At 42.4% G+C, this 22,997-nt stretch overlaps 1 protein-coding gene across 1 annotated transcript; it reads right to left on the reverse strand.

Moving 5' to 3' along the window:
* Positions 1–1,764: 1,764 nt before the first annotated feature.
* Positions 1,765–22,784, reverse strand: SNX18 (sorting nexin 18). The gene is made up of 2 exons (XM_009943770.2): positions 21,197–22,784; positions 1,765–4,191 (listed from the first exon to the last, which is right to left on the reverse strand). The coding sequence occupies exons 1-2, from the start codon at positions 22,782–22,784 to the stop codon at positions 3,938–3,940; spliced, it is 1,842 nt and encodes a 613-aa protein (XP_009942072.2). The 3' UTR covers positions 1,765–3,937.
* Positions 22,785–22,997: the final 213 nt, after the last annotated feature.

Below are 22,997 nucleotides of genomic sequence, written 5' to 3' on the forward strand. Positions count from 1 at the left end.
GTCACAGGGCTTCCCGTCCTCACTCTTTTCCGATCTTTGTCCCCACGTGTTCCTCCCCAACTATCTCCGACCTCCACCTTGCTGTAGCTTCCAGGCCCAGCCTCAGACTTGCGTTTCAGGCTGCTGCTTCTCTCCTCCCATGGCCAGGCTCGAAGAGCAGCCACGCCAGGACCGATCAACAGCTTCTTCGCTCAGCTCCAGGCCTGGGCAGCTCAGCATCTTCTGGAAGAAGGGAAAACAGCTACAGAGGATGCCTCACTTCACCGCCCCTGACGGAGGTTAGAACCAAGACAGCTTGGAGCAAAGGGGAACTACAGAAAATCTATCTGTCAAATGCGAGCATAGTAGGGCCTGGAGAAACCTTAGTTTAACTTGGAAATATTTGGACAAATACAGGCAGTGAAGCAGGCCTATCTAAGGATGCAAAAGGTAATGAGTCTGCCAAATTTCAAGGCCTTTTTCCAAAGTATGAAAGAACTAAAGCTTTCCGGCCAAACTGTTTAGAGAATTTAAGAGGTGAAAAAACTTTATTTTTATGATCTCCTTCTGAGAAATAGCTGAACACCTTTCGTTTCCCAGAAGAATGCAGGCTGGAGCAGACAACCAGGATGGAAGATGTTAGGTGCAATAGCGAAGGTCTGGCAAAATAATAAGGTACTGCAAACAGGGTCTTGTAACTCACCAAAAAGACTGCTCTGCCTCACGAAATAGTACAGGTGTTTTCAGTGTAGGCATCTGATTAACTTTTTCTGAAAACATATCCATTTTATATGCAAAATAGTCTTCCATTCTGAATTTTTTCCAGATTTTGTTGGCGCTTGTCTTGAGTGTTTCATCACCACATAATTTTCCTACTGATCTCTCTAAGCTAGGTCTTATATCACTTGTAAATCAAACGTACCATGCCATTGGACCCTGAAACTGGTAGAGAGAATCTAGAAAACACGCATGAGTCATAAACCAAGGCAACTGTCTTTTCTGCAAGTATCAGATGAGAAAAAGGCCTGGAAACAAACTGATCTAATAATTTCAGTAGGTTGTTAATTTTTAAATGTACACCCTACAATCTGAATTGAAGCATTATTCACACTCCTCTTACCGGTCGTTCTAAGTAGGTATATTCCCCTGAAGGGTTCATTCCACAGTTTTCATTGCATTTGGCACTTTAACAGAAACCAATACCTCAGTGGACCTTCTTGCAGCTTCCAGTTCAACCTCTCGAACTCCAAACAAGTATACCAGATATTTACTACTTGTCAATGCAAAAATTGTGATGCATCAAAAACAAATTATAGGAATGGAATAAAACAAAGGCATTTCACATTATGCTATACAGCTCATTTGCTCTCCTCCACATTTATTTATTTAAAAAGATTGTTAGATTTCCTTTGATGATGCTTCCAAAGTCCCACACAATATTGATACACTTTACTGCAGCGTTACATTTAGCTCTCAGACCACACCATCCAGTAGTCCATCAGTCATGAGTGGTCAATGTCATACTTGTTCCAAATAAAATTAAAACCATATTTCTCGCATAGTGCAGTAAGCATTAATGGAGTTCAGGCTCCCTACATCAGTTTAACTCCAACTCCATAATGAGTGAGGAAATAAAAGAAGATGCTAATATGGATGTAGATTCGAACCCTTCCAAACATTGCAACAATTCAGATCCATGATTCCACTCAAGCTTTTTCAATACATCAAGTTTAACCCATTAGCACCCCCACTTTCCCCTGCCCCAAAAATTCACAAAGGAGAAAATAAGGTGAAGGCCATGACAGTTTATTTGGGAAAACTGTACCTTTCTGATAATGTTGTACGTATACATATCACAGCTTAGTTTCCTTCTGGACATGTACATGTCACTAATACTAACCTCCTAGAATACTTCAATTGGACCAAGATCAATTTCTGAACAGGTCTTAATACCTCCACGTAGAATTATTTTGATTGTAGTCTGATCTAATTACTGCAAAGACATTTTTAAAAAACAGTATCCGGCTTCAGCAAACATAAGCCATGGAACTCAGCTCAAACCTAGCTCATCACTATCTCACATAATTAAATGACATATGGGAAGCTGGAGTACTGCTGGGAAGAGCTTCTAGGGGAAGTGGTGGGTTTTGAGTGTAGAACGAGATGCCATGAGGAAGATAAAGAGCAAGTCAGGCCTATGACTATGGTCCTCATTTTGTGGTCAACCTTGTTTGCAGCACTCTTCTAGTTGCCTGGAAATGGAGTCTTTCCTCACTGATTGTCCTTTCTTTTACAAACACTGTTTTTTTCCTCTTCATTATTCTGTATTTTACTTCTTTGGGTATGTACTATAAGCACTGCCAAACACAACTTGCGCAAACCAGCAGTCTCCAGCATTTGGGGATGAATCTTAAAACAAAAACTACATTCTTACATCTATTCCTCTAAAATAGAGGTTTGGGGTTAAGCTACTGAAACGACTGAGCGAAAGAACTGCACATTTCTGCTGCATAGGTGAGGAATGATTTGTACTTAAATGTAACTGTTGCTTAACTTCCTTTTCCAGGCTTTCATTTGTTTAAGCTATCTTTGATTAATTCAATTAAAAACAAAAAAGTAAACATTTTGCTTCTGTGGAAGGTTTTGTTATTTTTGTTTAGGAGAAAAAAGATAGGATAAATAAAAACTCTCTTTCATACTGACCTATAAGAAGGAAACCAATAGGTAAGAAACACAGACTTCAGACTTAATTCAAGGGAAATAAGCCATAAAATTTTAAAAGATAGTGTTTACATATATATAAATGCACCCTGCTTGTCAAAAATATTTATACAAAAAGTAAGACAATTGTTAATTCTTGAGCGTTACAAACATAAAAATGCCACCTGTTTTCCAAGTCAGTTCAGCCAAGAGTTACTTCAGACCATTTGTATTACTGAACATCCCCAAAAATTTTTAACTTGGTAAACTAATGAATCACAGTGGAGTTTCAACTCAGACAACTGGCAACACAAATGCAAGTCTGAAGCTAAACTGAATCGGCGACTGAACAAGCAGCAGACCATTTCAAACTTAAAAAAATGTTCCAGCCACATAGCTTGCATTCATATCCCCTTGATATACATAATTTTTATTACACTAGTTCTTCAAATTTCCACTCACAGTAATGCTGTATACCAGGAAAAAAAACACCTCACTGTATTATGCATTTCAGAAAGGGAATTAAGTGGTGTGTTTTTGTGTATGTGTTTAACATCCTAGTACACGTAACAAGTAGTCTCCATCTTCAGGGAAAGTGTGAATAGATTTAAGTTCTCCTTTTTGAGCCAACACTTGTCGTAAGACAGTACTTGCTGTGCAAACTGGATGGCAGCTGATTTTTTTCCAGTCAGTGTGAGGTTTCATAAACAGTTCCTGTCATAGGCATCAACCCTTCATTCATTCAATCATAAAAATGTGACTTACTAGAAAAGGAAAAATAGAGTCTAAAGGCACAGAATCACATAGCTGCTCTAGTAGGAGTCTGTAAACAGAGAATTGTTTGAATTTAGGAAATCCAGATCTAGGAAAGTAAAAAGGCATCTGAAGCAGGCTTTTATCTAGCCAACTTCCTTAAAGACCCAAAGGGTGTTGAGGTCTACAAAGTATGCACTAAAATACCGTATTTCAAAAAGCAATAAGGCAAATAGTATACTTATTATTTCAAAAAAAGTTACAATGGTAGTGTAGGCATACACAGTATAACTTAGTTACAATGCGTGGTACTGTTTCTACTACATAGCCCTATAACTGTTTCCTTTCTACATAATCGGAGGTTAAACTGGGGTTCCAGGTGAACTCAAAACCATCCTTGTACCACCGTCTACCACTGGCAACAGCTCTTCAGCAGCAGCAGCATTCGCTCTGCCGCCTGGGTCATGTTCATGCTCGGGGAAGTCCACAGATCATAGTTCAGAGACTAAACACTGTCATACTTGTGAAGAGCTTCTTCTAGCTTTTGTGTCACTTTTTGAAAAAAGAGTATTTGCTGTTGCAAGAAATGCTGCATCTGTGATTTAAAGTCCCTCACACGGATTTTGTGGAAATGATTAATTTCTGCTAGGGTTGCAAAAGAAATAATGTTACAGCGTTCTTGAATGCCCTCAGCTTTTTGGAGCTCCATCTTCCCCTCTTCCACATGCCGCTTACTCTCCTTTACTTTGGTAAGGGCTCCTGCGTAAAGAACAAAACAAAATAGTTGAACTGTGAGGACAATGTAGACTCAACTACCGTACTTCAACAACTGACTTAATAAGAACAAGGGTTTGTATAAGGGTCATTCTAAATGTATTTATATGTGTGCATATATACATATATGAATGAAAAGCAATGAAATAAAACCTTTTTCATATCAAAAAAATCACAGAACAGTGAATCTCATTTAAAAAAACCAACCCACTTTTTTAAGGCTCCAGCTTGCAAAAGTTAGTGAAACATGCTTATTTCACATTCTTAAAAATCAGATGGTGTCCTTCAGAGAAGGACAAATAAATATACAAGTACCTGGAAAAAATGAAAGCACTAGAAAACCAGTCAGATCAACTTAAGCCTCCATAACACCAGAAAAATGACCTCATTAAGAAACTGGACTTTGTGAAACATCACTTTTGCCAAACTTTGTGAAATGTCAAAAGATCTGCATACAGAAAATCTTGCCAATACACCTTTTACACTACAGATACCCCCAAATTGATTATTGAGTACTAGACAATCAAAAAGTTTATTGGAAAGTGGCAGACATCCAGGTAGACCTAACAGTCTTGTAAGAGCTAGAAGAAAAACAGATCAAAAGAATTGACAGTCCTCCTTCTCCAAATAGCTAATTAAAGCACACACATCGTACAAAAATGAAATATAACCAAAACCAGACCTACCCAAAACAGACTCATACAATGATGGAATACCAAGATTGTTATAAGACCTTCATTTTCTTGAACTCAATTTCACATAGGGCAACTTCTTTGCCTTAAATACTACATACATATTTTATTCATATAACTAAAACCAATCAGACCAATACAGCTTTTATCTTCTCACAAGCTGCTAGTGATAGGACATTTTTCACACCCTTTATGCTCATGCTTCAGTTACTTGTTCCTTCAATTATCTGTAATGTCCTAACTCTCTTCCCTTTCAGATTACACTTCAGCTGACTACAGTTCACTGACAGGACTCCCTTCACATTGCCTTGAAGAAATGCTTTGCTGTACTTCCTACAGCGACACTAGCCAGCAACCTAACAGAGAAACCTCTCTGCCTGTATATTCCAGGGGGACAACCTCCACTCTGATCTGCTGAGGGAGCAGGTCTGTCTTCTCCTCAGCCTGAATCCACACATGTAGTAAACACCATTAAAATGTAAAAAGGCGGTTCATCAGCAGTAACACGATCCCCTGTTCTCTCGTTCCTGTGCCTGTTTAACAAGCCACTTCGAATGTGGCTCCCTGCAGTGCCCTGACACACCTCTGCAATTCAGATCCAGAGCACGGACCTGTCTGGGTTGCTGCTCGCACAGCGGGCTGGGAGGCAACCGGGGAGCACGGCCACTGCTTGCTGCATTTCATTCAAGTGCTTCTGACATTCCCCTGCCCGCTGTGGCTCACCCCCTGCCCATCTCCAGCCCCTCACCAGGCAGTCGGGGAGAACGAAGGGTCAAGGTATGCTTTTACTAGAAGCAAGTTAAAATATCAGATAATTTAGCAGACTGCGGCAAAAAGAGTTTGTTGCATTTTTGAAAGGAAATGGGGGTTGTGTCTTGCATTATAAATAAAATCTGGAATTCCTAAAATCAGAGAGGCATGCGTGACTTTTCTATATTCAACTCCTAACAACAACTTGTTAACAATTGTGGGGGTTGTTTTTAATTGCAAACACTTGGAAAATACTTCCTCTGTTATCAGTAATTCCATAGTCTTAACACTGTGTTTTTCTGCTTAACTTGACTTTAGGCTGTGCTGTATGTGGCATCTCCTGTCTGCAGCCATGGTATGAGTTCTCAGTCGCAAGCATAAGAAATTCCTGGCCAGTGTGACATACTTGCAGAAAGACTGTATGAAATATTTTCCTTTTCTTTTTTAAACTGTGTCGGGGAGGTTATAAACAAGGGAAGCATAGACCGCAGGCTGCATGGCCAAGGATGCTGGTATTTGAGTGGCAGAGGCCACGCTCCAAGTCTGGAGCACCAAGACGCTGCCCACAGGTCCAGGGCAGCGGCTCTCCCAGGGGCTGCGAGCTGGTGGCAGGGCTCCGCACCTCCCCTGCCCCCACCGCACGCTGGTGTGGTTGCTAGAAGCTTGGCACTGGCTGCTTCAGCTGATTGACCTCATCATCTCCAGCCTGGCCCAAAAAAACACCACTGAAAAATGTTTTCCACGTGCAGTGGTGCCAGCAGTGGGGCCGCGCCAGAAGATGTGTGTTTTCTGCTCTAAGGAGAGAGGAATCTGTGAGGTAGGGCACAATCTGAAAAATATTTAATCCCTTCTCTGCAGAAAAGCATGCTTCTTTCAACAAAAAAAACCCCAACCAGGCTTAGCAAAAATTTTCTCTGCATTCTGTGGGCATGGCAGGAATCCATGCATGGCTGTGAAAAACTCAAATTTGGGAGTTACTGGAAGCCAGATGGAGCTGGTTAAACAAACATGACAACTCTTCAGTTGTGATGTGGGAAACAGCTTTAGATGTTATTTCTAGAATGACCAAACTGGAAGAAAAATACTGAAATTATAGCATGAGCAACTGAAAGCATAACTAAGTTCTGGAGCATACCTAATCTTCAAATTACTTTACATCAATAAAACCCATACATTACCAAACAGTAAAGACCTCCAGACTAGACATATTATGTATTATGCATTTCTTGCAAACAAAAGGCCCAAGGCTTTATAATTAGGGAAAGGAATCAGAGAGGAAAACTTGCAAACATTAATACTGCTCTCTAATGCGTACGGATTCATACTGGTCCTATGGCCCAATTTCCTTTAAAAACTCTCCTTCTAGGCAGACTATAACCAGAGTTCAGGAATGTATTACAAGAACTTACAGTAGAGTACAAACTTGCTTGTTTTTTTGAAGTGCCTCTAAATTAAGTGGTTAATTATTAGTGAAACAATCTTAAAATAACTTCAAAGAGGGAAAATTTTAGCTTATTTTACGACAACCAACGAACCTTCCCCAAACACACAGAAATAAAGCCGATGTACTTTATTTTAAGAAGCAAATGATCATTTGTTCTAAAACATCAGTTTTAGTTTGTTTAGCATCTACTGAAGTTTGCAAGACACTTTAGTAAATGTTAGAAAAAATGTGTCATTAGTTTGCTTTGCTTTGCAAGCCACTTTACTAACAGTAACATATCATAACACAACACATTTCATCCCAAGTTTTCTCCAAACACTTCTCCATAGCCTACAGCCCTTGTATTTGAATGTACGTGAGCAAAACTCTGAGTGGGAGCAGAAATTCACTGATGTCAAGGGTGCAATAATCCAGGCAGGTTTCTAATGGTGACAGGGAGGAGGACAGGGTGAGGGAACTGGGGAGCAGAGATCAGCCCCTTGCTTGAAAACAAAGGTCTTGCTCAGAGATGCCCAAGTAGGGACAGCTCCCATGAAAACCCCTAATGCCTCCTCAGCCCGCAACTCCTAACCCGCCTCACCCCAGGCTGTACACCATGAAGTCCCCCACCTCCATCCTCACTAATCCCTCCACTGCCCTCAACTCCTAATCCAGTGGCTCCCACTCCCACTGCCACTCTCGCAGGCTGTGGAAGGTGAGCCAGACCCCCGCAGTCTAAGCACATCTGTGGAAACATCTCCTGGTTTCTGAATTTAATTATCTGAATCTGTTTGGACAAACCAAAAAAGCAAGACATATTAAAAAAAAAAAAAAAAAAAAAGGCAGAATTATGGCAGCCCTAGAAAAGGCTAACACATTTTAGGGAAAAGAAACAGGAGCCACCTCCTAATGCATATTAGCTCAAGGAAACCTCCTGCCGAATACATGTCTGGGATAAATATCCGCCAATGTACTCTTCCCAGAGGGATGGAATACATAAAAATAAATTCCTGGGTTTTTTTAGCTCCAGCTCTACAGATTCTGTAAAGCCTCGCCCATGCATTTAAAGCTTCTGGTCCAATGAAAAGACCTTCTGTCAGGAGATCATGTTCCAGGGATCAGGACTAGCTTTCAAGCAGCGAAGAGGGCTCAGATCAAAGATGCTGCAAAAAGCTGTGCTACATCTATTTCTGTTCTGAAAGGTGGGGAAAAGCAGATGTGAATGCTGTTTTTCACTGCCCAAAGCCTGATGTTAAACAGACAGTGGTGCTCACTGAATGCTGCTAAACGCTTAAGAAAAACTCACAGGTTTCAGTACTTGAAGTACGAGATTAGACAACAAAGATGCTATAAACACATTTAACAAGGGATATTTATAGTATTGCGCCAGCAGCCAAGAAGACAGACATAATGTAAAATTCCTGCTAGAAGTAAATACTTCCAACCTGTAAAACACACAATACAAACAGCAACTTAAATAGATGCTGAGGAGTTATCAGGAAAAATAGAAGTTTGTTAAGTCAGTAGGCTGCCCATGCAAATATGAGGTTGCAGTAAGGCCGGAAGAGTCATATACGCTCAGGAAAATCAAATAAAAAAAGAAATCCTGAACCTAAGAGCACTCAGGTTTGGGTCAAACAATCTGTTTCGACATCACCTGCAGCTTTATTACACTAATAAATGCTTGGAGATTCTGTGAAGAGTCAAATAAGGGTGGGTTTGAACCTGTACTTGAAACTGTACTCGCACTACCTCCTCATTGCAAGTGTCCAAATATACGTGTAAATCCATGCTGATGTATATGCGTCACCAAGCTCTCCAACTGCATGGTATGATCAGCCCACCAGCAGCCAGCCCTACACCACTTCTCCACGCTTAGTGTACATGACACAAGTCCAAACTGCAGCCTGCAACGTGACCAGAAGGCAAAATTTTTTGGGGCTCAGCTCATGAAGACTGCAATCAAGACTGCTCTTCACTCAACTTCTTTGTCTCACTTCAAGCCAGGTCTGTCCTGCGCCTGCCAGCACAGACGATGAGAAGCCAAAGAAGAGCAGTAACTGTTAAGGATGTTCCCATCCTCCCACTGCCCCGTTTCCACCTCTTCTCAAAGCACCCAAACACCAGCTTTCAAGCACTGCATGCAGCAGTCAGGAGTGAAACGTCAGCTGTGTCTGGATCTACTAATCCAAATAAAGACAAGCTGAGAGAAAGGGAATTCTTCAGGGCAGGAGCCCTTTTTGCTCTGTATTTGTGCAGTGCTCAGTACAGGGGCCATCTGTTCCATGGCTGGGCTTGCTCAATCCTTAAGAAACACAAGCAGTAATTACTGATGCTGTTCATAATGGTATCACTCTTTCTGAAAAATTATTGCTGTAGCAGCAATGATTTACGTGCATACAGTAATACTGCATATGGGGTGAAACGCAAAGCAGCGTCATCTCAACACTGCCAGAACACAGCACTTGAAGCAGCGGTAAGGGTCTGTTGAAGTCAGGGAGGTCTGCAATACACAGTCACTCTGAGGAATGTGTATCATCCATTAAGTCATCAATACAAAGTCTTCAGTACCTCACTCCAAAATACTTAACTTAAAAACTCACCCAGTTTGTAGGAGCCAACAAGTTAATTTTTTAGCTCCTGTAATTGTAATGCCTTTATCACTCCAGTTATTAACATTTCTTTCACTTCTGTGAAGAATTATGCTGAAACAGAGTAAATAGATTTCTTTCACTAGTAATGAGATAACAGCTTACCTATGTCAGTTGTGACTACAACACTCTTTCTTTCAGCAAATGCCCATGTTCTTGTTACTCTATTCTACACCTTGAGTTAAAGAATTACTGCAAAACAACTGCAAACCGAAGGAAAGAAGACATGGGGGGCAAAAAAAGTGAGCCCTGTGGTTCCCCTCGATACATTACACAGAACGTTATCTGATGAAATAGATTTTTAATGGCGCTGGGGAAAGGAGGGAGAGCGAAGCAGTGAGCTGGGTGCCAGCCCAGCAGTATGTACTGCTCCACACACAACGGCTCTCTACCTTTCCCTGCTGGCTCCGGTGCTGCCAGGAGGGAGGCAAGCAGGGCCGGCTTGCTGCAGCGCTGCTGGTCGTGCTGTGGGTGAGAAGCAGTCACCGACCAGAGGGAGAGAAATAGGGCACCTGGCTACCACCTCCTCCAACCACAAACCTGTACTTAGTTTCTATTTGTAGACCTATTCTTAAATGATACTGGAAAGGACAACAGCCAAAGGAAAAAAACCTGAGGCGGATGATGGTTCTCGCCTTGTCATCAGTGGTAACTGGCAAAACCAGAGTGCGCGATGTTCTTGACCGTCACCTTTGAGCAGTCCCCCAGCTAACAGGCTTCAGTGTGACAGCAAGACCTCGTGTCGAAGTTCGAAGGCTCCTCTGAGAGATGGCTCCCTCACGGGGAAGGACAGTTAGGGTCAGAAAACATTGTGATCTTCAAAGAAACACACAAGTTTGATAAAGAAGATCTTTCAGAAGTTGTACGTCAGAAAACTTGTGAAAATAAAATGACCTGTGCAATAAACAATTTTTCATCTTTCTACTACCAGCAAGCTACAAAATAAAATTTGCACATTACTTACTAGAAAGTAAAACAAGTGAATTATCCATGCCATTCAGCTGCGCATCATATTAAATGGTCTAACAGCAGGCATGATGTGTCCTTCAAAGCATGCTACCAAAGGGAGAGCTCTGAACCAGTCCAACAACCCCCTCTGCTTTACTTTTATTACAAAACACTGTGCTAATATGAGGCACCATCTCTAAAGGGGAGAAAACAATATATTCATGGCCATTGCTTTCAGCAAAGGATGCAAAAGCAGAAAATGTAACTAGAAATAAGTTTTCTTTTTCTTTACCTAATGGTCGTGTTATTTAACTACAACTCTTTGCTTGAAGATTTGAAAAGGCAAACCCCGGGTAGCCCACGTGCACGTAGCACAGTTTTGATTTACGCTCAATTCTCAAAGAAACAACTGTGGAGGAAACAGCACTATCTCTAATCCAGCAGACTGCTGCCAGAACAAGCCTGTCTACATGGCTGTCCCACTTACACTGGATCTAGCAAAGATGTTGTTATGGGATGACTCAAATGACTAATACAACAAAAAACTGCATTTGGCCTTCCAGGCCAGGGAGGGAGACAGTGGCTTAGTTTTATCAATGGTTTAGCTATGTGATCCAGCTCAGCCCAGCGCTACACAATCACCAGCTCCAACACAAGCGAAGTTGCAGAAGCTTCACTGAAGATTACACATAGCATGAAATCCTACCCTGAAAAAAAGCGCCCAAACTTCCCTCTCTCAATTCAAAGTGAAACAACGAAACAGTGTGTAGCAGAATAGAGATTTTACTACATTGACAGATTATTTGCTTAAGAATGCTCTGAGCACAGATTAACAAAAGAAGCCTACGTTACAGTCTGCAAATTCTTTACATTTTCTGGCCAAGATTTAGAATGGAATGCAGCATAATAGGAATTTGCCTGAAATTAAAAACAGAAGACTTCTCCAGTAGGGACTGAACTGTATGAAAGAAATGTCACAGGGAAAAAGTACCATTACAGTAATGAGTGTAGGAATGACTTGCTACTTTAAAACGTGAGTTTACAGTTTTAAACAGAAAAAAGCAAGTGATCTCCAACATCAAATGCAAAATGAAGTCGTCACTTGTTCTTTCTGAAAGTGCCAACACAACAGTGTTTTCAAAACCAGTCTTTCTAATTCAAAGATACTGTTCTCCTTGAGGGTGCAAGACTACTTTAATAATATTCTATTTTCCATAATGAAAGTTAGAAATATAAAAATAAAATCTATCAAATTTCAGTTACTCTAGTATTACAAGGGTTTTTTGTATAGATATGTGAAAATGGCTGCAATGCTTTTAGAATCTGCAGCCTAAAAATAGTTTAAAAAGTGAGGTTCATTTTTTATTATTTTGTGTCCCATTGCTCAAAAAAACACAGAATAAAATAATGCTAGCCTGTAAATCTATGCTCATAAATTACAGTACTGTGCTACCATTTAGGTTAACAGTGCCTGACTGCAGGATTATTAACATCAGACAGAACTATTTGTTCTTCCAGCTACCCTATTGCAAAGTTCATCAAAAGCTGTCACCCAGAGATGCATTCTTCAGCTGAAAATGAAATCACTTTCTAATCTACACAATTCAGAGATCACATGCAAATAAAACAGTCTTTGCTAGAGACTTCAAAAACTTGTTTCACTCTTATTTGGTGGTTTTAACACATACATTGATTTAATAAATATATAACCAATTAACGATAGTGTTAGAATGCACAATGTCAAATGTTACTCAATTTTAAAGAGCTACCAGGGTTAACAGATATTACATATGCCTAACCAATCTTTTTAAAATTTTCAATAATATGGTATTTAAGACCTAAATAGACTCATTGTAAATACATCTGCCAGCTGGTTTACACACACATAGGAAGAGCATACACAGCCAATTTATTTATCCAGATCTACAAGGACTATAATCATGCCTGTGCATGTTCAGAGGCTCCAAAATGCTCATGCTACTGAAAAACATTTAAATTATCACATTGGCAATGTGCATTTCTGTTCCAGAGTCCCCCAGAGGTATCCACAAGCTTTGGTGTGCAGCACTTCCAGTATGAACATCTTCTTGGGCCACACTACACCACACTGCTATGCGAGCAATAGTTTGACCCTTGGAAGAGTTGATAACAGGAGGTGAGAGCATGATGTCAAAATAAGTGAAAGAAACATTACAGAATTATAAGTTTATTGCACCTACTGCCCCGCATCTTCCCACTAACAAACCAAAAAAAAGCCCACAGTGCTAGGTAACTGCATGTAAAAACTGTGGAAAATTAGATGGAAGTTTTCCATTCAAATCTTGAATGCAGGGACTTTAAAACTAATGTATCTTTAGATGTATTGTACACAAACAGTGTTTTAAGCAAACAAATGACCTTATTTCAGCCACTAACACATGTTTAAACTGTGTTCATGAGTAGTTCTGACTTCATAGGTACCTACAGTGATGTCTGAAAGGAGGCCTGCCAGGAACAACTTGATGGTGTTTTGCATCACAGCCTGAGAGGCAAACACAAGGTAATGCTGGTTTTGCCCACTTCTAAGGCAGTCTGTACTTATTGGCACTCACATGTACCATTTAAGGAGTTTTTCACTGATACGGCTTCAGCTGACACTGCAGACTGGGGGGACAGAAAGGAGTGAAACTCAAACTAGGCTGGTCATTAGAAACACAGCACATTAGAAAGCCAGTCATGTTTTTCAGGGTTGACACACTTGCATTTTTAAGCAATCACAATTCGCAGAAGTATCAAAATGAAACCTTTCAGTGATTTTACGTACTTCTTACGGGTTTACATCTAAAAGGGGCACCAAGCAGGCTTTTAAGACAAATCTCCATTTATTCATAATATAAGTTGGTCTATTACAGTTTGGTCATCACAGGTTCTGAACACTGGTTTCTCTCAATTAGGATGCTAAGAACAGGCACTTTTCTGCTAGAATGATGCTACAGACACTTAATAGCTTTTGTAAATGCCCTGTTCATAATGCCGACTTCAAGACAACAACCTAGATCAGAAATGATGCTGTGCATGCATTATATAAACTAATTTTCAGTAAAACTGGTTAACAGCATATAAGCAGAAATGTCTCCTCTGGATCTACAGAAGACAAATATAAATCACGGCCAAAATGGATGTAAGCATCATTACATGAAATGGTAACTTCTTCGAAATTTTCTTAAGATTCATGGGATGTGGGTGGACAGGAAAAGACAGGTAACACTGCATATCAACAGCAATACACCGCTGTCGAGAGAAGCAAGTATAAATGCAGTTTCTACCAACTCTTACATCCCTACTTTACTGGTGCTATGAAAGACCTGGTTTTGGATGTTGTTCTCTTGTAAAGCCTGAAGGGAAGCAAAGAGAAAGCACAGTTTATGGTGTTTGCTTGTCCACCATCATCTGCTTAGCTCCAGTACTGTTCTAAGATGAACAAATAAAACATGCATGGACAGTTCAATGTAAATGCAGACATTGCTCCACTTTTTCCACAGTACCCTTTAAATGCTCTCACTTAGAAATCTGAACGCTGCAGTATCTCTGTAAGGACAAAAAGAAGCAGACTCGTTGTTGTAGGAAAAATATGTAAGGCAAATCATCACTAATGTTACCAATTAAAATAAATTCTATAATACAAAAGCAGAACATATGCACATTATAATAATATAATGCTATATTTGTATTACATATAAGAAATGTTATATATTATATATTGTTACCTTATGTTAATTTAAATGGGTCAATATATAACTGTTTAAAATTAATTAATGTATTACTGTGGTATGTATCATAATATCGAGAGTAATACAGTTTTATAATGGCAGAAGAGAATCATCTGTCTTTTTAGGAGGAAGGGAACTGCCTCTCTGTGCCTGCGCTTACACAAAACCGCAAGCAACTTGAAAATGTAGTGTCATTATCATATTTGGTAAAATAGTTTTATCTTCAGTATACTGCCAGTTACACAGCACAGCTATTCATGCATACGAAGATTCAAAATGATAAGCCTGAAAAAACTGGAATAGAGACTTACTTTTTACCATGGGACAAAAAAGCAATGTAAGCTCCCAACCACAGTGTGAATCTGCTTTTCACACTGTTATGAAACCATTGCATGTAGGCAGAAAAAGGGTAGCTTAGTTCATCACGATTACAGAAGTTGTCCACCCGTGTACCTATCTAAAACAAAGGCTGAAACCATCACACTTTTTCCTGCTCTGCTACAATAACAACCTGAAGTCACTGACAAGAGCTGAATAGATTGTTTAAATGTATATATTCTGTCACTGATTTAATGAGATTTCACTCCAAAATTTAAAACACGCATTTCACTAGTTTTTTTTCTTTTTCTAACTTTTGTTTAAATCCTTGTAGCCTTCATGAAAGACACAAACTAGACTGTGTAGAAAGCGTTTGCCATTTGTTTGCTCTAGTCTGCTGGTAAGACTCATGGTTTGGGGGCTAAGCCAAATGCGATTTCATTTTTTTTAATTAGGATTTTCAAATTCTGTGCTATTTGAACCAGGCAATTTAAAATACCCCAGGTACCAGCTGGATGAGTTTATGCAGTCTGCATACATTAACTTGGAATTTCAAATGTTCAAACAAAGTCTAACAATGAAGTCATGGAAAGATGCTGGAAAGGCTGAAACATGTCCTTGTTTCAAAGGTGACTCGCAAAATTTAAAAAAAAATTGGCCAGCTTGTTTGTTTTTGATAATGTGCTTACAAAGACATGGAAGAGCTCTGGGAGCTACTTTCCATTTTCAGTCTACCAATTCCTGTCTTTCTTGTTTGGGTGGAAGTCCTTACAGCAAGACCCAGAGTTCTTTCAGGTGCAAGAGAAGGGCAATGACCCTTTTCTGACCATCTGGCTTATTCATAAGCTTTGAGCTGAAAATGTATTACACAGTCTTTGAAATAAAATAACTTCCTCTTTCTACAAAAGGTGCAATTTAGGAAGTTGCAATTCCTTAATACCTAGAGTGTCCTGTCAATCTCCAGCTGTCCGCGTGGTTTTGCCAGCAGACAGGGCCTTGCTGCCTGCGGTGAGCAGGGACCTGTGAGAGCACAAGAGGTGACGACGCGTATCGCCTGCGGTCAGACCCACTACAGCCGTGGGCGCTGATCAGAACCTCTCCAGCCTGCTGGGACCACACTTCTGGTGTGCAGTGAGACTCACAGTCTCTCCCACGGGAGGAACAGTTATATCCTTCCTCTGCTGCCAGCTGTTTTAAGAAAAAATCATGGGGGTTTTATCAGCTATGGAATGTCTCTCTGTCATCAAATGTGTATGATACCAGACTAGCAGGTTTCAAAAGGTAATGGAAAAGAGAAAGACATCACGACTGCCTGAATCTTGCTGCCTTAGAAAGTCAGGGTAACAAGAGATTGTGGAGGGAGTGGAAAAGAAAAAAACCCATACTTTGAAAACACCCATGCATCTTTTAGGCAGACAGGGCATAGAAGTGGGTTTTATTCTCCTTCTGTTTAATCTTCTTCAAGTAAGGCTATTGCTCAGTTTTAGTCTTGCTTATCGTTGTCCTCTGATTTCACACATACCAAGGAAGACATAATTTTATACAGTTTCTAAATGTGAAAATTCTTTCACATTTTAACCACCTGTAAGTCTCAGTTTCCTTCAGGTTACCTTCAAATACTGGTTAGTAATATTGGGTTATTCAGCAGCAAGCAGATAATGCTACATCATCCCTGTGACAGCGATATGGAGGCTGACCGGCAAAAAAGTAAAAGTTGTCCTGGAGCAATCCATCCTGTCTCATCAAAGTCCTTAAACAGATGAAATTTAGGTACCCATCTCTTTTTACTGTTGTGAGGGTCATCTGGCTAGGATTACATGCCTAGCTCTTAGACAGTAGCTACCTGAGTTGAACCCTATGCAAACTGCATGTACCTGGGGGGTACCTGGATCCTTTTCCAGCCAGAATGTTAGTTTCGCCTGTAGTTTTGTAAGGTACTCTAAAAATACACCCAGCCCATTCTTTAAAGCTGATGTTTAGAATTATGTTTGCTTTGGGCAAGTAAGACCATTTGCTTTATTTTACTTTTTACAAACATTGATCAGGAAGCAAAAAGGTCATTCGGATTTTTTTTTTTAATAATTCTCCTAAATCTTGGCATGCAGAGGAAACAGAATTGCCACCTATATCTTAGAAAATATTTAGAACACTTCCTCAAATCTGTTTTGCAAAAATCAGAACCCGAAGTTTGTCTAGCATTAACATAATGTTAAGAGAAAGGAGAAATCTAGAAAGCAGAGACGAAACAGGATATTAGTCAGTATTTCTTTCAGTTTCAGGAATCACAAGCGGCCAATTATAGTAATTCCTCAAAAAAAACTTTAAGTAAACTTGAAAACCCATAACTCGTCTACTTTCACTAAGCAAATATGAAGACAACCTAGCCAGACAAGCATGAGCTACAGTACTAGCATACACTATCTCAGATTCTTACATGTGCACAATTTTTCTGAACCTGAACTTGCATGGGCCTGCAGTGAGCATTTATGTTGAAGACTACTGAAGTCAGAAGATCTCATCAGTTGAGTGAAGCTCTAGCAATTAATATTCAGGAATTATTCTGCCAAGAATGCCTAGGGAATTTCCACAAGTAGACCTCAAAAACACAGCAACGAATGCATTATCCATTACAAATGAAGACAGCAGGCTGCTTTTCTCCTCAAAATTAAAGCAACTGAATCTAGAATTTCTCGAAAGATACACCAGTTCTGCAAAAGAAAACGACAAAAGTGCAGCTCAGTTTGAGAGCCTACTAAACTTTATACTCCTCTTCTACAAATGTTTTGCCAGAGGCTAAAGAAAACTGAGTACATCTATCCAACATATTTGGATCTTCCACTCCAAAAAACACAGGTGTGCACAGGACTACTTTTATGCAAGCAGTATGGGGGGCTGAGGGCTAGATCTGTACAAGTATTTGGGTGCTTAGATGCTCAAGATACCACCCTGCCATCATCCACCCCTACAGGTGTCAGTTTTCCCCTAAACGCTTAGTTTTCCAATTAAAACCTATAAAACAACAAGTTGTTTGTAAGGAAAGTACGCCTTGGGGCTGATAGGCTCTGTACCAGCCTCAGCGGGACTCTCAAACCAAGCATTTCCAGATGGAAACGTGGGGTCTCTTCTGGAGCAGGAACTTTAGGTCTTCCTTTCCTAACAGAAAGTTCCTCAAACACTGGGTGCTCAATATGAACTAGGCAAAGGAATCTTTTAAACTCCTGTTGAAGCCATTGCCATAAGATAAAATACTAAAACTACTACTAAACAACAACAACAATAACCAGTTTGAAAATATTCCCACAGTACACTGGTTCACATATTTTACACAAGTGACCAAAATGGCAATCCCTTTCTGCACACTTCAGATCATGGAAGACGTCCTCAGAACAGGAGGACATCTCTGGATCCTAGAGCAATCAAAAGCACAACAGTTAACACATTTTCCTGCTGATATGCAAAAAAAGCAACAGCACAGCTTACATGGCTTTGGTTCATACTTTTAGGAGAAAAGACAAAGCCCGAAAGGAGGGAAAATTCTGTCTCTGACTTACAGATTCTCTGCCCTTCTTTTTGCAGAAGTTGCAGAAATTTTAAGAAAAACTTCAGAGGCGCAGACTTCTCAGTCCGTACCACAAAACACACCTCCAAAACACATTCAGCAGCTGTTCAACTATCTGCAGTACTGCAAACCCGTAACAGGACGATGCAATTGAATACTCTACTCACAGTCACAGGCATGTTTTGGGCACAGCTGCCTTTTTTTCAGTCCTTCTCAGGTCTAGGGGAATAAAGAAACGCAGTCTAGAAAAGGTCTTGGTTTCTATCCCAAGTGGACAATATATCTGCACTATCTAGAAAACAAACAAGTACTCCTAACCTAAGAGTTCCTCTTTTTAAAGGCACTGCCATATAAGCAATGCATCAACTAGTCTGCTGTTTCTACCACTTCTAAGGGCACTTTGGGGTCATTTGACTGCACAAAGAAGTTGTACACTGGAAAATAAAACACTTGAAGAAAGACAGGTCAACTCTATTTTTCAGATGATCTATTATCACCAACAGATATTTGTTTAGTCTATGCAAACAACAGTAATTCTCAAAACTGGCAACTATCCCAGCCTGTAAAATTAAAAGAAAACTCTTGTATTGTAGGAACACCAAACAGTTCCTATTTTCATCTGAAGTTTACAATTTGGAATCGAAATGCTACACCATGCTACAAGCAAGTCTTAGGAGTAATAAAACACCAGCAACATACTGAGGGTAAAAACCATCTTCTTCTCAGTTTTCCTCCAGTTTGCCTGTTTTGTAATGGGAACGACAACAACAAACACATAACCCAGTTCTAATCCTGTTCCTATCATGAACCTGGACACTCAAGAGAACAACCTCTCAAGCCAATGCCGTTTTGTGATGGCAAGTATGCACCAGGGATAAACACTGTGTTGAAGGCAGCGTTAGCCCAGAGGTGCTGGAGCACTAACACCTGGGTGCAGACCGCCTGTGCATTCCTCCAGCCAGCCTCAGGACAGTGGTCTGGCACAAAATCAACCCTACATACATCATGCTTGTGCATTCCTCCCATGGAAGCTCATTTAGGTGACCTTTCCCCAGTTCAGCAAGGTAAACCTAAGCAGTAGGCGCGAATTCAAACAGAATTATAAAAGAAACATGGTTGAGTCAAGCACGTATCTTATTATTCACAATCCTGTCTTCAAAGTCTCGTCTCCAAAAATACTGCAGCGAGTAACACTATATAGCCTTAAAGCTCAAGCATATATTATTTAAATAGTATATACAATCTGATGTTTTTTTCCACCTAGTAAAAAACCTTTCCCTTTATTTTTTTCCCAGAAACTTACAGATAATCCTATTACTAGTTGACAACTCATTTTAAAATGCTCTCCTCCCAAACACGAGACATTGCCAAGGCCACCCTTTTCTCCAAATTTAAAATACTTGACAGCTGTTACCAGAACACGATGCCTCAGCAGCTAACAGAACAAGTCCTCAAACGCTTGACTGCACACGTCCCTTTTCTCTTCAAAATAATACTAAGATTGTTTAAGTGCCCACTCACAACTTTCAAGACTCAAATGGAGAATGGAAATCTGACTTTGATGCATGCAATTTTTATGAAAAGCTCACTTTCTTAAATAACAACAGATTGTGCACTGTGTACCAGCTCTGTCTCCTCAGATTTTTCCAGCAGTAATGCATACCTCCCCGAAGCCTGTCTTTTTGATCTGTTGAAAAAACTCTTCCAGCACGTTTATAGGCAAACTCAAGGTACTGTTCCAGATGCAAAACCCCTTGGAATGTCACCTAAGGACACAAAAGACTAACAATTCAAGCTCTGCCTCTTGGGATGCAGAACACCACTTATTAATATCCAAAATAATTTTCAGTAAAGCTCATGCATTTTTTCAGGTAACTGTTACACACATCCATTTCTGCAGAGCTTATGTGATGTTTTCTTCATCTCTTTTACAGCTCCACGCTCCACATTTCCCTGATCTTCGAGTGGAAAACTACTGGTAGAGAACATAAAAGCAAAAAGAATGAAATATGGGCTAGTCTTCTCACAAAGGTGAAGACTATACGTGTATCATTAACTTCACAGCAGAGAAATAATCTGCACATATATAGTACTACACACATCTATTTATCTGAACAAATGTCCCTAGTTACACAGAAGGTGATTCTTTCACTTTTGGAGTCTCCCTCTCTCTGATGGATCACAAAGCACCATAGAAACAGCAACCTGAACCTCAGAAGAGTGTTTCAGCTAGAAGGAGGCTGAAAGGGTAACAGGTGAGCAACATCTTTTTACAATAGTAAAGGCAAAGGATGAACAACTTCAATTAAGAACACTGTGGCAGACCATTATTCTTACAAAGGCACCAAGAGAGTTTAATGCATGGCCGAACCAAGAAACCCCAGCAACTTCAAACACCTCATCCGACTGTCTGACACTGCAAAATACACACACCGCCATGCACAACTCAAACAAGGTGGTCAATCAGAGGAGCAACTGCATCGTCAGATTACCTCATATTTATTTTATACCAGATTAGAGATTTAAGATACCTAACGTACATCAAAGAGTAATAGCTGTTTTCATACCACTTGATCTCCACGGTTTGTAGACAAGCCTATTAATCTTTAACGTATCAGCACTACAGGCCGATGCGGTTTTTTTAGGAAATACGTCACCAAGCACAGCAACCTCCAACCAGTAAAATTCCCAACTATGTCTAGATCTTTCGCGCAGAATGAAAACTGTCAGTGACGTGTTTTTTGTATTTTAGCATCAGTTTACCTGAGTAAACATGGAAAGATTTCACTCAAGGCCAGCCAATCAGACGCAGGGCAAATTCAGCCCATGGTCCCCACACCTGTGTGCATACCACTGACACTTAAAACTTCATCGTTTCATAAAACACGTAAGGGTGTTACCTTTCTGCACATGGATGATGTCTGGGAAGTTGGCCAAATGCCCCTGATACAGCGCTAACAAATCCATCACAGGATCTAGGTCCTGCCGGGGCTGATCTGCAAAGAGGTCCCCAATGGCGTCGTAGGCTTCTGCAGTGAAGGCTATGGCTTGGTTGAGGCCAGCTGAAAAGGCCTGCTGGTCCAGCTCAAACGCCTGGCTGAGGCACTTAAAGGAGTGCCCCACCTTCTGGTACTCCTTCTTGAAACCAGTGACTTGTTTGCGGGCAAACTCATTGGCCGTGTGGTTAAGCTGCAAGGCGCTCTCGTCCATCTTCTTTGTGAAGGCTTTGAAGCCATCCACCTGGCTTTCCACCTCCTGCAAGTCCAGGATGGCCCCAGGGCCCGTGGGGACGCTGATGGTCAGGAAAAAGTTGGCACCCACCATCTCATCCTTCTCAGCCTTGCGCTTGCCTTGTTTCCAGGCCTTCTCATCCGTGCTGGGACAGGTGAGGAAGTGCTGGAAGGCATCGCACTGAGCCAGCACGGGGTGGCTGCACATATGGTCCATCCACCAGGCCAGGCCTTTGCGACGTTTGGAGATGAAGTCCTCCTCAAAGCGGCCGGTGGCCTGCTTCTCCGGCAAGTGGGGCACGGAGATGACGGGAAACTTCTCGGCCAGCCGCCCATAGAGCCAGTCGAAGTGCTTGTAGCGGCGGTGCACCTGCTGCCCGGTGTGGCTCGGCACCAGCTTGTAGGCGATGTAGCTCTTCATGCCCTTGAACTTGGTCTGCTTGGTGGGGTCCTCGATGGAGCATTGGAAGGGGTAGGGGTTCTCCTGCCACTCGGGGCCGCGGGGGCCCAGCACCACGCACAGCTTGTCCCCGTCCTTCACAAAGCCCGATGCCTCGCCCAGCACGAAGGCCTCCCCGCCGGACTTGACGAAGGTGGAGAAGCGGTTGAGGTTGCGGCTGACCGTGGCCGAGCTCTTGGCCCCGCCGCCGCCTCCGCCGGGCGGGTGCGGGTGTCCGGGCGGGTGCCCGGCCGGGTGCCCGCCGCGGGAGCCCAGGGAGAGCTCGGAGCGGGTGGAGAGGCGGTAGCGCCCGGAGGCCCCGCCGCCCGCTGCCTCGTAGTCCGGGTAGGAGCCGCCCAGGGCGCCCGGCTCGTCGGCCACGGTGGAGCTGTCGTCCCAGTCGTCGTCCCAGTCGTCATCGCTGCCCTGGCTGGGCTGGTAGGCGCTGCCGTAGGGCCCCGGCGGGAAGGGGTACCCGGCGGCGGCGGGGGGCGGCGGGAACGCCTCGGGCGCCGCGGCCGGGGGGGGCTGCTGCGCTGCGGGCTTGAAGGCGGCGGCGGCGGGGGGGGGCAGCGGCTCGAAGCCGCCGGCGGGGAGGTTGGCGTAGCGGGCGGGCGGCGGCGGCTCGGCGGCCGGGGCGCGGATCACCTGCACGTAGGAGGCCGGGAAGAGGCCGCGGTCGCCGCGGCTGTTGACGCCCTCCAGCCAGCCCTCGATGTCCTGCTCGCTGCAGAGGCTCAGCACCTCGTGCTCCCGCAGCGAGATCTCACCCGGGTTCTCCGACCTGAAGTCGTACAGCGCCCGGGCCCGCAGCGCCATGGCCGCCCCCCGGGGCGGGGGGGAGGGGGGTGCTCCCCGCTGCCGCCGCCGCCCCTCACCGCGCCGCGGCGGCGGGGCCGCGGCAGGCGAGCGCCGCGGCTGCCCTCTGCCTCCGCGTCCCGCCGGCGGGGACGCTGCGGCGGCTGGCTCGCCCGGCTCCGCTCGGCTGCGCTGCGCTGCCGCGCCCGCCCCGAGTCCCGGCTTCACCCTGGT

This window comes from Opisthocomus hoazin, chromosome Z (genome assembly GCF_030867145.1).
Source record: "Opisthocomus hoazin isolate bOpiHoa1 chromosome Z, bOpiHoa1.hap1, whole genome shotgun sequence".
Lineage (NCBI taxonomy): Eukaryota > Metazoa > Chordata > Aves > Opisthocomiformes > Opisthocomidae > Opisthocomus > Opisthocomus hoazin.